The sequence below is a fragment of the Borostomias antarcticus genome (assembly GCF_949987555.1).
Source record: "Borostomias antarcticus genome assembly, chromosome: 35".
Lineage (NCBI taxonomy): Eukaryota > Metazoa > Chordata > Actinopteri > Stomiiformes > Stomiidae > Borostomias > Borostomias antarcticus.
The window spans coordinates 1,672,061-1,688,528 of NC_140268.1; the positions used below are offsets into that span (position 1 = coordinate 1,672,061).

The window sequence follows — 16,468 nt, forward strand, 5'->3', positions numbered from 1 at the left end:
AATATTTGATTCCCCCCCAAAATATTTCTTTGTTCAGGCTCCTCCACATCGTGTGCAAATTGAGCCCATCCATCCAGGGTCCTTCTAGAATGATCCGTCCAATCAGGGCCCTGCTAGAATGACCCGTCCAATCAGGGCCCTGCTAGAATGACCCGTCCAATCAGGGCCCTGCTAGAATGACACTTCTCCTTTTCTGATCCCTTGTGAAGTTGATCTGATATGACTGAGTGATAAACAGCTGATCTGATGTGACTGAGTGATAAACAGCTGATCTGATATGACTGAGTGATAAACAGCTGATCTGATATGACTGAGTGATAAACAGCTGATCTGATATGACTGAGTGATAAACAGCTGATCTGATATGACTGAGTGATAAACAGCTGATCTGATATGAAACAGCTGATCTGATATGACTGGGTGATAAACAGCTGATCTGATATGACTGAGTGATAAACAGCTGATCTGATATGACTGAGTGATAAACAGCTGATCTGATATGACTGGGTGATAAACAGCTGATCTGATATGACTGAGTGATAAACAGCTGATCTGATATGACTGAGTGATAAACAGCTGATCTGATAGGACTGAGTGATAAACAGCTGATCTGATATGACTTAGTGAGTGATAAACAGCTGATCTGATATGACTGAGTGAGTGATAAACAGCTGATCTGATGTGACTGAGTGATAAACAGCTGATCTGATATGACTGAGTGATAAACAGCTGATCTGATATGACTGAGTGATAAACAGCTGATCTGATATGACTGAGTGAGTGATAAACAGCTGATCTGATGTGACTGAGTGAGTGATAAACAGCTGATCTGATATGACTGAGTGATAAACAGCTGATCTGATATGACTGAGTGATAAACAGCTGATCTGATATGACTGAGTGAGTGATAAACAGCTGATCTGATATGACTGAGTGATAAACAGCTGATCTGATATGACTGAGTGATAAACAGCATGATCTGATATGACTGAGTGATAAACAGCTGATCTGATATGACTGAGTGAGTGATAAACAGCTGATCTGATGTGACTGAGTGATAAACAGCTGATCTGATATGACTGAGTGATAAACAGCTGATCTGATATGACCGAGTGATAAACGGCTGATCTGATATGACTGAGTGAAACAGCTGATCTGATATGACTGAGTGATAAACAGCTGATCTGATATGACTGAGTGATAAACAGCTGATCTGATGTGACTAGAGATGAAACATCGAGAGAAACGGTCTTAAACATTCAAAGACTCAGACTGTTTAAGTTGGTCTCTACAGAGAATAAGACATCGAGACGGGAGAACGTTCCAGAACAGGAAGCAGACTGCTTATCAAGAACCCTCATCTCAGGACAGCAGACATGAGAAAACACAACCTGGCTGGTCTCTCCCTGGCTGGTCTCTCCCTGGCTGGTCTCTCCCTGGCTGGTCTCTCCCTGGCTCGTCTCTCCCTGGCTGGTCTCTCCCTGGCTGGTCTCTCCCTGGCTCGTCTCTCCCTGGCTGGTCTCTCCCTGGCTGGTCTCTCCCTGGCTGGTCTCTCTAGTCTCTCCCTGGCTGGTCTCTCCCTGGCTCGTCTCTCCCTGGCTGGTCTCTCCCTGGCTGGTCTCTCCCTGGCTGGTCTCTCCCTGGCTCGTCTCTCCCTGGCTGGTCTCTCCCTGGCTGGTCTCTCCCTGGCTGGTCTCTCCCTGGCTGGTCTCTCCCTGGCTGGTCTCTCCCTGGCTCGTCTCTCCCTGGCTCGTCTCTCCCTGGCTGGTCTCTCCCTGGCTCGTCTCTCCCTGGCTGGTCTCTCCCTGGCTCGTCTCTCCCTGGCTGGTCTCTCCCTGGCTGGTCTCTCCCTGGCTCGTCTCTCCCTGGCTCGTCTCTCCCTGGCTCGTCTCTCTCCCTGGCTGGTCTCTCCCTGGCTCGTCTCTCCAGCCGGCGTGGCGCTACAGTCCCTCCCACCAGACAGGAGAAGGCGGAGCCTCAGAGTTTCGGCCTTTTGCTGGGCCGCTCCGTTTCCATGCCCCCTAAACCATCATCATCATCATCATCATCATCGTCACTCGCCTCGCCGTTCTCCTCCCCTGGGCAACCGTCGCCACGGTTCCCCTCATTGTCGTTTGCGGCGGCGGCGTAGCCGGGCTCTGTCTTTGATTCCGTCTCGGCCGGCGTCCGCCAAGCCTCCTCCTCCTCCTCCTCCTCCCTCTCCCCCTCCTCCTCCTCCCCCTCCTCCTCCCCCACCCCTCCCCCGGCCTGCTGCGCCTGGATCTGCCGGAGGCGGGCCATGGCCTGGTCGATGGTGGCCGTGCTGACCAGGTTGAAGTCGTGCATGCTGACCAGGTGCAGCAGGAAGTTCCTGCACAGGTTCCTCTGGGCCAGGCGGGCGCCGCAGCGCTCCACGAAGCGCAGGCAGGCGTGCTTCATCTGCCTGTCCGCTATGAACCTGGGGGGGGAGAGAGACGGGGTTGACCTGGGGTACCGACCGGCTACCCGAGGGGCAGGAGGAGAGGAGGGGCAGGAGGAGAGGAGGAGAGGCGAGGCAGGAGGAGAGGAGGGGCAGGAGGAGAGGGAGGAGGAGAGGAGGAGAGGAGAGGCAGGAGGAGAGGAGAGGCAGGAGGAGAGGAGGGGCAGGAGGAGAGGAGAGGCAGGAGGAGAGGAGGGGCAGGAGGGGCAGGAGGAGAGGAGGAGAGGAGGAGAGGAGGAGAGGAGAGGCAGGAGGAGAGGGAGGAGGAGAGGAGGAGAGGCGAGGCAGGAGGAGAGGAGGAGAGGCGAGGAGGAGAGGCAGGAGGAGAGGAGAGGCAGGAGGAGAGGATGGGGCAGGAGGAGAGGAGGGGCAGGAGGAGAGGAGGAGAGGAGGAGAGGCGAGGCAGGAGGAGAGGAGGAGAGGAGAGGCAGGAGAGGCGAGGCAGGAGGAGAGGAGAGGCAGGAGGAGAGGAGGGGCAGGAGGAGAGGAGGAGAGAAGAGGCAGGAGGAGAGGAGGAGAGGCGAGGCAGGAGGAGAGGAGGAGAGGAGAGGCAGGAGGAGAGGCAGGAGGAGAGGATGGGGCAGGAGGAGAGGATGGGGCAGGAGGAGAGGAGGGGCAGGAGGAGAGGAGGGGCAGGAGGAGAGGAGGAGAGGAGAGGCAGGAGGAGAGGAGGGGCAGGAGGAGAGGAGAGGCAGGAGGAGAGGAGGAGAGGAGGAGAGGAGGAGAGGAGAGGCAGGAGGAGAGGAGAGGCAGGAGGAGAGGAGGAGAGGCGAGGCAGGAGGAGAGGAGAGGCAGGAGGAGAGGAGGGGCAGGAGGAGAGTCAGGAGGAGAGGAGGGGCAGGAGGAGAGGAGGGGCAGGAGGAGAGGAGGGGCAGGAGGAGAGGCAGGAGGAGGAGAGGCAGGAGGAGAGGAGAGGCAGGAGGAGAGGAGGGGCAGGAGGAGAGGAGGGGCAGGAGGAGAGGAGAGGAGGGGCAGGAGGAGAGGATGGGGCAGGAGGAGAGGCAGGAGGAGGAGAGGCAGGAGGAGAGGAGAGGCAGGAGGAGAGGAGGGGCAGGAGGAGAGGAGGGGCAGGAGAGGCAGGAGGAGAGGAGGGGCAGGAGAGGCAGGAGGAGAGGAGAGGCAGGAGGAGAGGAGGGGCAGGAGAGGCAGGAGGAGAGGAGGGGCAGGAGGAGAGGAGGGGCAGGAGGGGCAGGAGGAGAGGATACATAGATCTAACACACTGCTCCTAAACAAAACACTCTATTCATTGAGAAATAAAGTATTGTTATCTTTTTGTTTTGAACTAGTGTCATAGTGGCTGTGTCAAACTCTAGGGGTCGATCTCTTGAGGTCCACCAGCGGAGCGGAGTTTTCTGTATAGAGGTCAGAGGTCAGCTCCCTACCCGAACTTCATGACGTGGAGGTTCCACAGCTTCATCACCTCCTTCTCCCCCTCGTTCACGTCCGTGAACTCCTCGATTTGCTGCGGAGGGAACAGAACGCGCCCGTCAGACGCCGTCCAGAGGGAACAGAACGCGCCCGTCAGATCCCATCCAGAGGGACAGTCCAGGATCAAGGTCACCATGTCTGTTCCGTTATGCTGTGTGTGTGTGTGTGTGTGTGTGTGTGTGTGTGTGTGTGATGCTTGGATATGTTCCAACGTTGCAGGCAGGGGCGAGACGAGCGCAGACGCAGAAAGGAGAGCGCTTCCACCAAAAAGGTTCGACCCCGACCCACGACCCTCACCGCCCATCCCTGCCCACAATGCACCACGGTATGCGGCTGCCAGGATCGGCCTCTTCGCCCTCCTGAAGACCCAGAAGGACCAAGGAGGAGGACGGCCATACTCGCCCCCGAGTGACCGCCGATGACGGTGTGTGAGTGTGTGAGTGTGTGTGTGAGTGTGTGTGAGTGTCTGTGTGTGTGTGTGTGAGTGTGTGAGTGTGTGTGTGTGAGTGTGTGTGTGTGTGAGTGTGTGAGTGTGAGTGTGTGTGTGTGTGAGAGTGTGTGTGTGTGAATGTGTGTGTGTGTGTGCGTGTGTGAGTGTGTGTGTGTGAGTGTGTGTGAGTGTGTGCGTGAGTGTGTGCGTGAGTGTGTGCATGAGTGTGTGAGTGTGTGTGTGTGTGTGTGAGTGTGTGTGAGTGTGTGCGTGAGTGTGTGCGTGAGTGTGTGCGTGAGTGTGTGCGTGAGTGTGTGCGTGAGTGTGTGAGTGTGTGTGAGTGTGAGTGAGTGTGAGTGAGTGTGAGTGAGTGTGAGTGTGTGTGAGTGTGTGTGAGTGTGTGTGTGAGTGTGTGAGTGTGAGTGTGTGAGTGTGTGTGTGAGAGTGTGTGTGAGTGTGAGTGTGAGTGTGTGAGTGTGTGTGTGAGAGTGTGTGTGTGTGTGTGTGTGAGTGTGAGTGTGTGTGTGTGTGTGTGAGTGAGTGTGTGCGAGTGTGTGTGTGAGTGTGAGTGAGTGAGTGAGTGTGTGAGTGAGAGTGTGTGAGAGTGTGAGTGTGTGAGAGTGTGTGTGTGTGTGAGAGTGTGAGTGAGTGAGTGAGTGTGTGAGTGTGAGTGTGTGAGTGTGTGTGAGTGTGTGAGTGTGTGTGTGAGAGAGAGAGAGTGTGTGTGAGTGTGTGAGTGTGTGTGTGAGAGAGTGTGTGAGTGTGTGTGAGTGTTTGAGTGTGTGTGTGAGAGTGTGTGTGTGCGAGTCTGACCGTGGCGGTCTTCTCCCGGAGCCAGGCCGGGTCTCTCTCGTCCTCGCTGTCCAGCAGCGTGTCCTGGGGCGGGCGGGGGACGCAGCTGTCGCTGTAGAACCAGAGACGGTTGAGTCCGCTGACCAGGCCGCTCTGATGCTGCGCCTCGCCCTCGTCCTCCAGGAACTCTGACAGGCTGGGCCTCGTCCGCTGGGGCCTGGGGGGGCAGGGAGGGGGCTGTTAGGGTCTGGGGGGGGCAGGGAGGGGCTGTTAGGGTCTGGGGGGGCAGGGAGGGGCTGTTAGGGTCTGGGGGGGCAGGGAGGGGGCTGTTAGGGTCTGGGGGGGGGGTCAGGGAGGGGCTGTTAGGGTCTGGGGGGGGCAGGGAGGGGGCTGTTAGGGTCTGGGGGGGCAGGGAGGGGGCTGTTAGGGTCTGGGGGGGGCAGGGAGGGGCTGTTAGGGTCTGGGGGGGCAGGGAGGGGCTGTTAGGGTCTGGGGGGGCAGGGAGGGGGCTGTTAGGGTCTGAGGGGGCAGGGAGGGGGCTGTTAGGGTCTGGGGGGGCAGGGAGGGGGCTGTTAGGGTCTGAGGGGGCAGGGAGGGGCTGTTAGGGTCTGGGGGGGTAGGGGGGGCTGTTAGGGTCTGGGGGGGGCAGGGAGGGGCTGTTAGGGTCTGGTGGGGCAGGGAGGGGGCTGTTAGGGTGAGGGAGGGGCTGTTAGGGTCTGGGTGGGGGGGCAGGGAGGGGGCGGTTAGGGTCTGGGGGGGGCAGGGAGGGGGCTGTTAGGGTCTGGGTGGGGGGGCAGGGAGGGGGCTGTTAGGGTCTGGGGGGGCAGGGAGGGGCTGTTAGGGTCTGGGGGGGGCAGGGAGGGGCTGTTAGGGTCTGGGGGGGGGCAGGGAGGGGGCTGTTAGGGTCTGGGGGGGCAGGGAGGGGCTGTTAGGGTCTGGGGGGGGCAGGGAGGGGGCTGTTAGGGTCTGGGGGGGCAGGGAGGGGGCTGTTAGGGTGAGGGAGGGGCTGTTAGGGTCTGAGGGGGCAGGGAGGGGGCTGTTAGGGTCTGGGGGGGCAGGGAGGGGGCTGTTAGGGTGAGGGAGGGGCTGTTAGGGTCTGGGGGGGGCAGGGAGGGGGCGGTTAGGGTCTGGGGGGGCAGGGAGGGGGCTGTTAGGGTGAGGGAGGGGCTGTTAGGGTCTGGGGGGGGGGTTTCTACGTGTGCGTGTCTCGGTACATAACCCTAACGTGCGCGTGTGTTAGTGTGTGACCTGCAGGGTTAGAGTTAGGGACCTGCAGACGAGGACGTGTGTGACGGAGGTCCTCTTGACCGGGCCGTTCCTGCTGAAGGCGAAGCCGGGCTGGCGGTGGACGTCCTGGGGCGTCCCGGGGGACCCGCCGTCAAAACGCTCGCTGATGGACACCTCGATCCGGGCGCCCTTAGGGTGGGGCTGGAGGAGAGGAGGAGAGGAGGGGCAGGAGGAGAGGAGGGGCAGGAGGAGAGGAGGGGCAGGAGGAGAGGAGGAGAGGATGGGGCAGGAGGAGAGGAGGGGCAGGAGGAGAGGAGGAGAGGAGAGGCAGGAGGAGAGGAGGAGAGGAGAGGCAGGAGGAGAGGAGGAGAGGAGGGGCAGGAGGAGAGGAGGGGCAGGAGGAGAGGAGGAGAGGATGGGGCAGGAGGAGAGGAGGGGCAGGAGGAGAGGAGGAGAGGAGAGGCAGGAGGAGAGGAGGAGAGGAGGGGCAGGAGGAGAGGAGGAGAGGAGGGGCAGGAGGAGAGGAGGAGAGGAGGGGCAGGAGGAGAGGAGGAGAGAAGAGGAGGAGAGGAGGGGCAGGAGGAGAGGAGGGGCAGGAGGAGAGGAGGGGCAGGAGGAGAGGAGGGGCAGGAGGAGAGGAGGAGAGGAGGGGCAGGAGGAGAGGAGGAGAGGAGGGGCAGGAGGAGAGGAGGAGAGGAGGGGCAGGAGGAGAGGAGGGGCAGGAGGAGGGGCAGGAGGAGAGGAGGAGAGGAGAGGCAGGAGGAGAGGAGGGGCAGGAGGAGAGGAGGGGCAGGAGGAGAGGAGGAGAGGAGGGGCAGGAGGAGAGGAGGGGCAGGAGGAGAGGATGGGGCAGGAGGAGAGGAGGGGCAGGAGGAGAGGAGGAGGGGCAGGAGGAGTGGATGGGGCAGGAGGAGAGGAGGGGCAGGAGGAGAGGAGGAGAGGAGGGGCAGGAGGAGAGGAGGAGAGGAGAGGCAGGAGTTGAGGAGAGGCAGGAGGAGAGGAGGGGAAGGAGGAGAGGATGGGGCAGGAGGAGAGGAGAGGCAGGAGGAGAGGATGGGCAGGAGGAGAGGAGGGGGCAGGAGGAGAGGAGGGGCAGGAGGAGAGGAGGGGCAGGAGGAGAGGAGGAGAGGAGAAGCAGGAGGAGAGGAGGAGAGGAGAGGCAGGAGGAGAGGAGGAGAGGATGGGGCAGGAGGAGAGGAGGGGCAGGAGGAGAGGAGGGGCAGGAGGAGAGGAGGAGAGGAGAGGCAGGAGGAGAGGAGGAGAGGATGGGGCAGGAGGAGAGGAGGGGCAGGAGGAGAGGAGGGGCAGGAGGAGAGGAGGGGCAGGAGGAGAGGATGGGGCGAGAGAGACGGAAGAAGACGACTGTCATGTCAGGTCACATTCCGGAGAAACACGTCCCTCAGGTGGGACTACAGGACGTCCCCCTCACGCTCCTCAGGATTCTACGGGGGCCATCTTGGACGGGTCCAACACACACACACACACTTGGACAAGGACGGGTCCAACACACACACACACACTTGGACAAGGACGTGCACGCGTGGGCGAACGAGCCTCTCACCACGTAGCTGAACAGGAAGCGCGGGTGCGAGAGCGTCAGGTGCTTGAGGAGGCTGTAGAGCGTCCGGCATCCCAGGGTGCACCAGGGGCAGTGCAGGTCGTCACGCGCCTCCGTCTGCTGACGCGTGTGGTTACTGTAATGGAACTGGGCCGGGAGAGGAGAGGAGAGGAGAGGAGAGGAGAGGAGAGGAGAGGAGAGGAGAGGAGAGGAGAGGAGAGGAGAGGAGAGGAGAGGAGAGGAGAGGAGAGGAGAGGAGAGGAGAGGAGAGGAGAGGAGAGGAGAGGAGAGAAAGAAACATGTATTTGATTGCTTGAAGTGTGTGTGTGCGCGCTCACGCGTGTGTGAGTGTGTGTGTGTGTGTGTGCGTGTGAGTGTGTGTGTGTGTCTCACCTGGTAGAATATACGCAGCTTCTGCCGTGGCTCCAGGGAGACGTGCGCTCTTCTGGTCGGCACGGTGACGGCGACGGGCTCCCTGACCGCCGGGGCGTGGGCGGGTCTGGCGCCGCCGGGTCGGGGGTCGCCGGGCGCGGCCGGGGCGGCGTCAGAGTTGCGTGTGGCGAGGGGCCTGGCCACGGGCGCCGTGGGGCGGTCGGCGGCGTCTCCCGTCCAGCGCAGCCTGAACTGCAGCGTGGGACCCTGGGAGAACGTCTGGAAGGGAGGCAGGCGCTGGGACACGACGGAGAGGACCAGGCTGTTATTTGACTTTATGAGGTGATCCAGGCGTTCTGGTGTTTTTAACGTCTTTATATCCATGTTTATATCTTTTCATTTAGATGAAAGCCCAGACACACACAGCCCTGCCCAGATTGGTATCAATAACAGAACTGGTGATCCTATGAATCCAGAACACACATAGACGTTATAACTATGTGCTTATTTGGTGATGGTTGGTAATGGTGGGTAATGGTGGGTGATGGTGGGTGATGGAGGGTGATGGAGGGTGATGGTGGGTGATGGAGGGTAATAGTGGGTGATGGAGGGTAATGGTGGGAGATGGAGGGTGATGGAGGGTGATGGAGGGTGATGGAGGGTGATGGAGGGTAATAGTGGGTGATGGTGGGTGATGGAGGGTAATAGTGTGTGATGGAGGGTAATAGTGGGTGATGGTGGGTGATGGAGGGTAATAGTGTGTGATGGAGGGTAATAGTGGGTGATGGTGGGTGATGGAGGGTGATGGTGGGTGATAGTGGGTGATGGAGGGTAATAGTGGGTGATGGTGGGTGATGGAGGGTGATGGAGGGTGATGGTTGGTAATAGTGGGTAATAGTGGGTGATGGAGGGTGATGGAGGGTGATGGTTGGTAATAGTGGGTAATAGTGGGTAATAGTGGGTGATGGAGGGTGATGGAGGGTGATGGTGGGTGATGGTTGGTAATAGTGGGTGATGGTGGGTGATGGTGGGTGATGGTGGGTAATGGGGGGTAATAGTGGGTGATGGAGGGTAATAGTGGGTGATGGTGGGTGATGGAGGTTAATAGTGGGTGATGTTGGTAATAGTGGGTAATAGTGGGTGATGGAGGGTAATGGGTGGTAATAGTGGGTGATGGAGGGTAATGGTGGGTGATGGAGGGTAATAGTGGGTGATGGAGGGTAATGGTGGGTGATGGTGGGTGATGGTGGGTGATGGAGGGTGATGGAGGATGATGGAGGGTAATAGTGGGTAATAGTGGGTGATGGTGGGTGATGGTGGGTAATGGTTCATGAACACACCTTTCCATCCAAGATGGTTTCCCAAGTGGCCCTCTTCTTGTTAACAGGACTCTCCTCCATCTCCTGCATGGACACCTCATAGTCCCCATCCAGCAGCTGCAGACGCCTACACACACACACACACACACACACACACACACACACACACACACACACACACACGCGCGCACACACACGCACACACACACACGCACGCACACACGCACACACACACACACACATTGAATGAGGGAAGAGCAACATTAGTCTCAGTAATATTCCGTCTTGCTGGCGAGCCGGCTGAGAGTGTGTGTGGAGTGTGAGAGTGTGTGTGGAGTGTGAGAGTGTGTGTGGAGTGTGAGAGTGTGTGTGGAGTGTGAGAGTGTGTGTGGAGTGTGAGAGTGTGTGTGGAGTGTGAGAGTGTGTGTGGAGTGTGAGAGTGTGTGTGGAGTGTGAGAGTGTGTGTGGAGTGTGAGAGTGTGTGTGTGGAGTGTGAGAGTGTGTGTGGAGTGTGAGAGTGTGTGTGGAGTGTGAGAGTGTGTGTGGAGTGTGAGAGTGTGTGTGGAGTGTATCAGTCACCTGTTCTTATCAAACACCGTCATCTGAGCCACAAACACGGTCTGTCCCTCCTCCCGGAGCAACGAGGCTCTCTTCTTCCTGTCTGGCGCCTCGTCTGCAACGTCTGACACACACACACACGCACACACACACACACACACACGCGCTCACATCTCTTCTGTACATGGACGGCATTAGCTACCTGAATATGAAATACTTTCAACTCTCCTCAATTGTCTTTTCACGCCACAACGGAGCCCACGTGTGCATCACACACACAATACCGTTCTTGAACATGGGTTGAGTATAGTTAGCAATTCTACATTCAATACATGGAAACTAACACATATTTGGAGGATACTTCCTCTTGGGGCCCCTCCTCATCTCAGGGGCCCCTCCTAGACACGGCCCCTTTCAATAGAGATCGTTTTCTAGTCTAGGCTCCGGCCATTTCTCCGAATGGAAATAAAACTTCTCTCTAGCGTGAGCCAGTCGAATACTACCTTCAACACGTTATATCCATTACATTAGACTTTCCCACTCTCGATATAAACATATAGCCCGATAGTAAGCCCTCCCTCTCCGCCTCTGTCCCCTCTCACCTGTGTTCTCATTGGGCTCGGCGTGGGCGTGGCCGTGCGCCGGTCCGTCGGGCTGCCGGTCCGGTCCGGGCCGAGACACGCGGAACAGCAGGGAGTAGGACTTGACCATGTGGCTGTCGCTGGGCTCGAACTCGCTGCTGGACACCACCAGGGAGGGGCAGCAGGGGGGCTTGCCGTCCGGACCCCCCCCGGAGCTGGGCGGGTTCAGAGGAACCTGCTTCTTCCCTGCGGGGACCTGCTTCACCGGGCAGCTCACATCCTGGGAGGGGGGGGGGGAGAGAGAGGTTTACAACATGGAAACACATAGAGAGAGAGGCACCGGGCAGCTCACATCCTGGGGGGGGGGGGGGAGAGAGACACAGGTTTACAACAGCCCCAGGGAGGCTGGTGAGAGGGCCCCAGGGAGGCTGGTCAGAGGGCCCCAGGGAGGCTGGTGAGAGGGCCCCAGGGAGGCTGGTGAGAGGGCCCCAGGGAGGCTGGTCAGAGGGCCCCAGGGAGGCTGGTCAGAGGGCCCCCAGGGAGGCTGGTGAGAGGGCCCCGGGGAGGCTGGTGAGAGGGCCCCGGGGAGGCTGGTCAGAGGGCCCCAGGGAGGCTGGTGAGAGGGCCCCAGGGAGGCTGGTCAGAGGGCCCCGGGGAGGCTGGTGAGAGGGCCCCGGGGAGGCTGGTGAGAGGGCCCCAGGGAGGCTGGTGAGAGGGCCCCAGGGAGGCTGGTCAGAGGGCCCCAGGGAGGGTGGTCAGAGGCCCCGGGCCCCCGTTTTGACCTCCTGAGTTTGATCACACCCCCACACCCCCAAAACACACACCTTCCTTTTCTTGTGGCACACTTTGACCAGCAGCACCTCCAGAGACACGGAGCTCTGCTCGTTCTCGCAGTCCTGGGACGGCATCTCTGAGTGGGACACGAGGACAAGGACAGAGGGGTTCAGACACACGTTTAGGAATGAAAATAACAAGCTGTGTGTGTGTGTGTGTGTGTGTGTGTGTGTGTGTGTGTGTGTGTGTGTTGATAAAGCCCGTACCGAGTTTGTGGAAGAACCCGGTGAAGGTGAGCTGCAGGTGCGACGCCAGGCTGAGAAGACGAACACAGAAACACAGAACCGTTAGAAGCAGACGAGCACAGAAACACAGAACCGTCCAACACGGCCCAGGTGGGCTTACCTGCATGACTCCTGCTCGCCCTTCATCTTCTCCACGTTGAACAGCAGGTCGTCCACCCTGGAGCACTTCCTGAAACCAGAGACCCAGAGACCCAGGATCAGAAACACAGAACCAGACCCAGGATCAGAACCACAGAACCAGACCCAGGATTAGAAACACAGAACCAGACCCAGGATCAGATCCACAGAACCAGACCCAGGATCAGAACCACAGAACCAGACCCAGGATTAGAAACACAGAACCAGACCCAGGATCAGATCCACAGAACCAGACCCAGGATCAGAAACACAGAACCAGACCCAGGATCAGAAACACAGAACCAGAACCAGGATCAGAAACACAGAACCAGACCCAGGATCAGAAACACAGAACCAGAACCAGGATCAGAAACACAGAACCAGACCCAGGCCCGTATCACAAACACAGAACTACACTAATCTACAGGATAGAGACCCAGAACCGTATCAGAAACACAGAACCACACTAATCCACAGGATACAAGGGACAAGTCGAAAGGCGAGGGGCATTTGAAAACGAGGGGTAGGGGTAAGAAACAGGGCCGGCCCTTAGAGCGCTAACATTCCTCTAGTTCCAAGCATTCTGGTGTTTTTGTGTAGAACGGCTCCTTTTTTCATTTCATTTCAAACCTTTATTTTGACTCGTAAAACGAGGCTCAACTCAATCATCCCACCAGTGTTTACCAGGCCCGTCATATTTCAGAGAGAAGAGATCTGCATGTGACTAACAGCAACGACTAAACTCTCCATTCCTGCACTGCCTAAAAGCCTTAGGACTTAAGAGCTGAGTATCTCTGCTCGTAAACGTATCAAGATACACCCCCGCAAGTAAACCTCTGGATGTAAGCTCCATCCTTCAAACCTATAATATCTACAAACCTTTAATATCTACAAACCTATAATATCTACAAACCTATAATATCTACTTCAGTCAAACAACCACATCACTAAGTAAAAGCCATCCTGCAAATCTATAATATCCAAATCACTGTCAAACACCCACATCACCAAATAAACTCCATCCTTCAAACCTATAAATTATAATATCCACTTCAGTCAAACGCCCACCTCCTCGTTCTTCTAAAGGCTTTTTCCATCGTCGCTAGCTGTTCCGCTGAGCTGCTAGCCTACAGTATCTTATGAACGGGCTCCTGTGGTTTATCTGCACCCGGGCCCCGTATGAAAAGGCCTAACTGACACGATGCACCCCTCTCTGCTCCACTTCCTCTAGAGGCCCCACCTCGGCTGTACTGGTCTGAGCGCTGTGTGGCTCTGGGCCTTCAGAGAACAGCAGAACACGAGTCCCAGGGTTCTAGTAATGTTCCACCAGCCCCTCTGCCTAAAGAACCCTCAGCCTCTCTCTCTCCCTCTCTTTAAATGACTTCAGAAGCTTGGCAGTCCGTCATAAGCAAATAAAACGATCTGGAATATGATAAACTACTACTACTACAGCAATAAACTTCTCATGAATGCCAGCGCAGACCACCATCATACAGGCCTTTCCATTTGAACGGACACGATGGGAAATGATTGAGTGAACAGCTCCGCTGGGGCTTACCTTCTGCCGTTTGTTCTCGAGTTTCTGTGGGACATGTAGGTGAGTGTTCTGTGTAAGAATATAGGCTGAAAAGCAATAAAAGAACAATGTCGCAAGATTAAGAGCAGAAATGTTCCTCCTGTATTTCTCTCCTTAGCCGAGGTAGATGATCTAAATGCTCGAAGGTTGATTAAAGACTTACTGCTATTAAGTTCCTGGTGCGAAGAAACCTGTAGATTTGGGTTGGTTCTGAAAATAGAATACAATTAGCAGAAGTAATTTCACATGATGAATTACCAAATAACTGGCCTGCTTTTGACACATTGAAGATTTGTTTCTCTATATATATATATATATATATATATAACACCAATATCTGCCTCCACAAATGCTTTCAGTTAGATAGGCTAATTAATGACTACCTTTGATGAGGATTAAACTCGTCAAGCTACAACAAGCTTTAGCTCTTACCCTATATTCAATTTACATAATGCATTGTGGATGATTTGTGACATGTGACATGGAAGTACAGTAAGGAGTACAGTAAGGTTATCAGGAGAAAACACTTCAAAGGCAGCACATGTGATTTTCAGAGAGGGAAGCACATGGCTCAGGAGTATTAGGTTCAGAATAAATGAACTTGGTTGGGTTAGTAGAATAAATGAACTTGGTTGTGTTAGTAGAATAAATGAACTTGGTTGGGTTTAGTAGAATAATGTGGTGAAACTCAAGTCTACTTTACTGCACCCTTCCAAGGGCTTCAAAAGTTACATTTCAGTAAGTTAATTAGATAATTGAACCCGTGGCTACAATAACCAGTAACTTACTACCAGATATACGCTTTGCATTCGTTTCTGACACAAAAGACTTCAATTCAGATGACAATGCCAATGATTTCTGGTTATTGGGTCAACTGTCACACTAAACCCACACACTACTAAACCAACCACGGATCCCCACACGGCTCAAATCCCAACCCACTTGGTCAACCTGCAGGAAAAACACAACCAAGTCAACTCACTCCCGAAGGCCTGCAGGAACAGCTCATGATCGGGAGGTAAGTCCTCCGTCTTGGGCTTCTTGGCTGCGGCCATCACGACCGGAGAGGACCGGTACACCCCGCCGGTACCGTAACCCACCGGGCCGGAACCGATGTGACCAGAAGACGCATGCTTCTGGGGGGCCATTTGAGAGTGACACGCGTGTATCCGAAATATGGGAGAAAACTCGGGTTCTTTTGTTTAAACAAAGAACACGAAACCCAACCAACGTTAGGAGGTAGTCTATAAAAACACAGTTGTCAGTTTGCTTGTCGGCCTCCGTAGCTTGTGGCTTTTGAGAAGAAAACATGAAGTTTGTCAGAAGCACCGTCTCAAACACAATGACGAGGCAAGCGCGAAACTCCCACTTCCTCTGAGCTCCCCAGGCTGAGCCGGGTCCCAAGCTAACATGCTAACCGGAGCTTCCGCTTCGGCTCTCCCGCAGCAGAGGGGTCAAACCCGGGGGAACCCATGGACGAATCCCCGGTCCGCGGAGGAACTCTCCAGGTGGCGGCTTGGGGACATGCAAAGTACCGGTAGCGTGACTTTGGCTTCTCGCGTGACTTTGTCTTCTCGCGTGACCAGACGGAAAGCAATGGTCCTCATGCTTCACATGAGTCACATGAATTAAAAACTACGACCACTGTTACATTATGAATATAACTATAATATAACTATATAGATGAAACTCCGTCTCCATCCGGGGCCTTTCTGGTTCGGTGTTGTCTCGCCTCGCGCGTCATTTTTTTTCCCCAACCCACTTCTGCCATAACCACGCCCCCGCGAGTTTTCATTGGACAACCCGCATCGCATAATCATCCGGTCTGGACCGGAAGAAGAACAGTTGTTGTAATGTTTTTACTGTAGGTAAAAAAAATTACAAAAATTGTAAATTACAAAAATTGTAAAAGAAGATGCGAGGAGCGGTTAAGGAACAATAAAGCAAGCGGATGTTGGAGGCGGGCTCTACAGGCTCGAGTCGGATGAGGGGGCGGGCTTAAAGGAGTAGTAAAGGGAAAATGCATGTTTATCCCTGTTTTAAGGTTACTTATGATCATATACAATGGTTCAGATCAAAACGTTGACAAAACTAGCACTTTCAAGAAAGCTGATAATTGCTCTACCACCGCTTTGGGCATACAATGGATGTGGGTGGGCACCTTGAAAAATCATTCAAAAACATGTTAAACTCTCGATTTCAAAGACAAGAAGCTCACAGAGGGTGTAATTGGTGTCCGTTGGTGTTCTGACATCAAATTCGCCGCAAAGTATGAATCTTGTAGGGTTTTATTGATCATTTTATGAAATCCATTGACTTGGATTGACAGCAGCACATACAGTGGCATACCATGGCTATCCACCCAATCATTCTGAACAAGGTCAGCTGACTCAATCCACCCAATCATTCCGAACAAGGTCAGCTGACTCAATCCACCCAATCATTCTGAACAAGGTCAGCTGACTCAATCCACCCAATCATTCTGAACAAGGTCAGCTGACTCAATCCACCCAATCATTCTGAACAAGGTCAGCTGACTCAATCCACCCAATCATTGTGAACAATGATGAAAACATGATACATCATTTAGTATGGTTTCTCATGGCCCTACCCCATGACTAGAAGCACTACTCCATTCCAGCACTAACTCTGAGCCAAGGAATCTATCCCATGATGTTAAGAACATCAATACAACAAATAAACAAGTAAACAGTGTCAATACATCAAATAAATGAGTAAACAGTGTCATTAGTCCTAAAATGGATAGCCATGATTAGTCCAGATTTTAGGTCATTCCCTTTCGCCTTATTCTAGTGCAGTGGATGGACTCGTCTAGACGTCCTCAATCCTTCTACTCAACATGATCGGTTCAAAAACAAGGTAATCACATCAATGGAAAAGTAGAGTTGTGCAGAACGCCGGCCTCCTGCTCACATGATCACAGTCATTGAACTCAAACTCTCCCAACTCGTA

General features: G+C 55.2%; 1 protein-coding gene across 1 annotated transcript; it reads right to left on the reverse strand.

Moving 5' to 3' along the window:
* Positions 1 to 1,977: 1,977 nt before the first annotated feature.
* On the reverse strand, positions 1,978 to 14,643 carry LOC311327909 (polycomb protein suz12-B-like; the record flags this gene model as incomplete). Its single annotated transcript, XM_084461017.1, has 15 exons — positions 1,978 to 2,437; positions 3,841 to 3,920; positions 5,130 to 5,325; positions 6,379 to 6,536; positions 7,897 to 8,040; positions 8,287 to 8,562; positions 9,606 to 9,711; positions 10,164 to 10,266; positions 10,745 to 11,003; positions 11,548 to 11,633; positions 11,764 to 11,813; positions 11,903 to 11,971; positions 13,478 to 13,542; positions 13,659 to 13,705; positions 14,478 to 14,643. The coding sequence occupies 15 exons, from the start codon at positions 14,641 to 14,643 to the stop codon at positions 1,978 to 1,980; spliced, it is 2,265 nt and encodes a 754-aa protein (XP_084317143.1).
* Between the last annotated feature and the right edge of the window lie 1,825 nt (positions 14,644 to 16,468).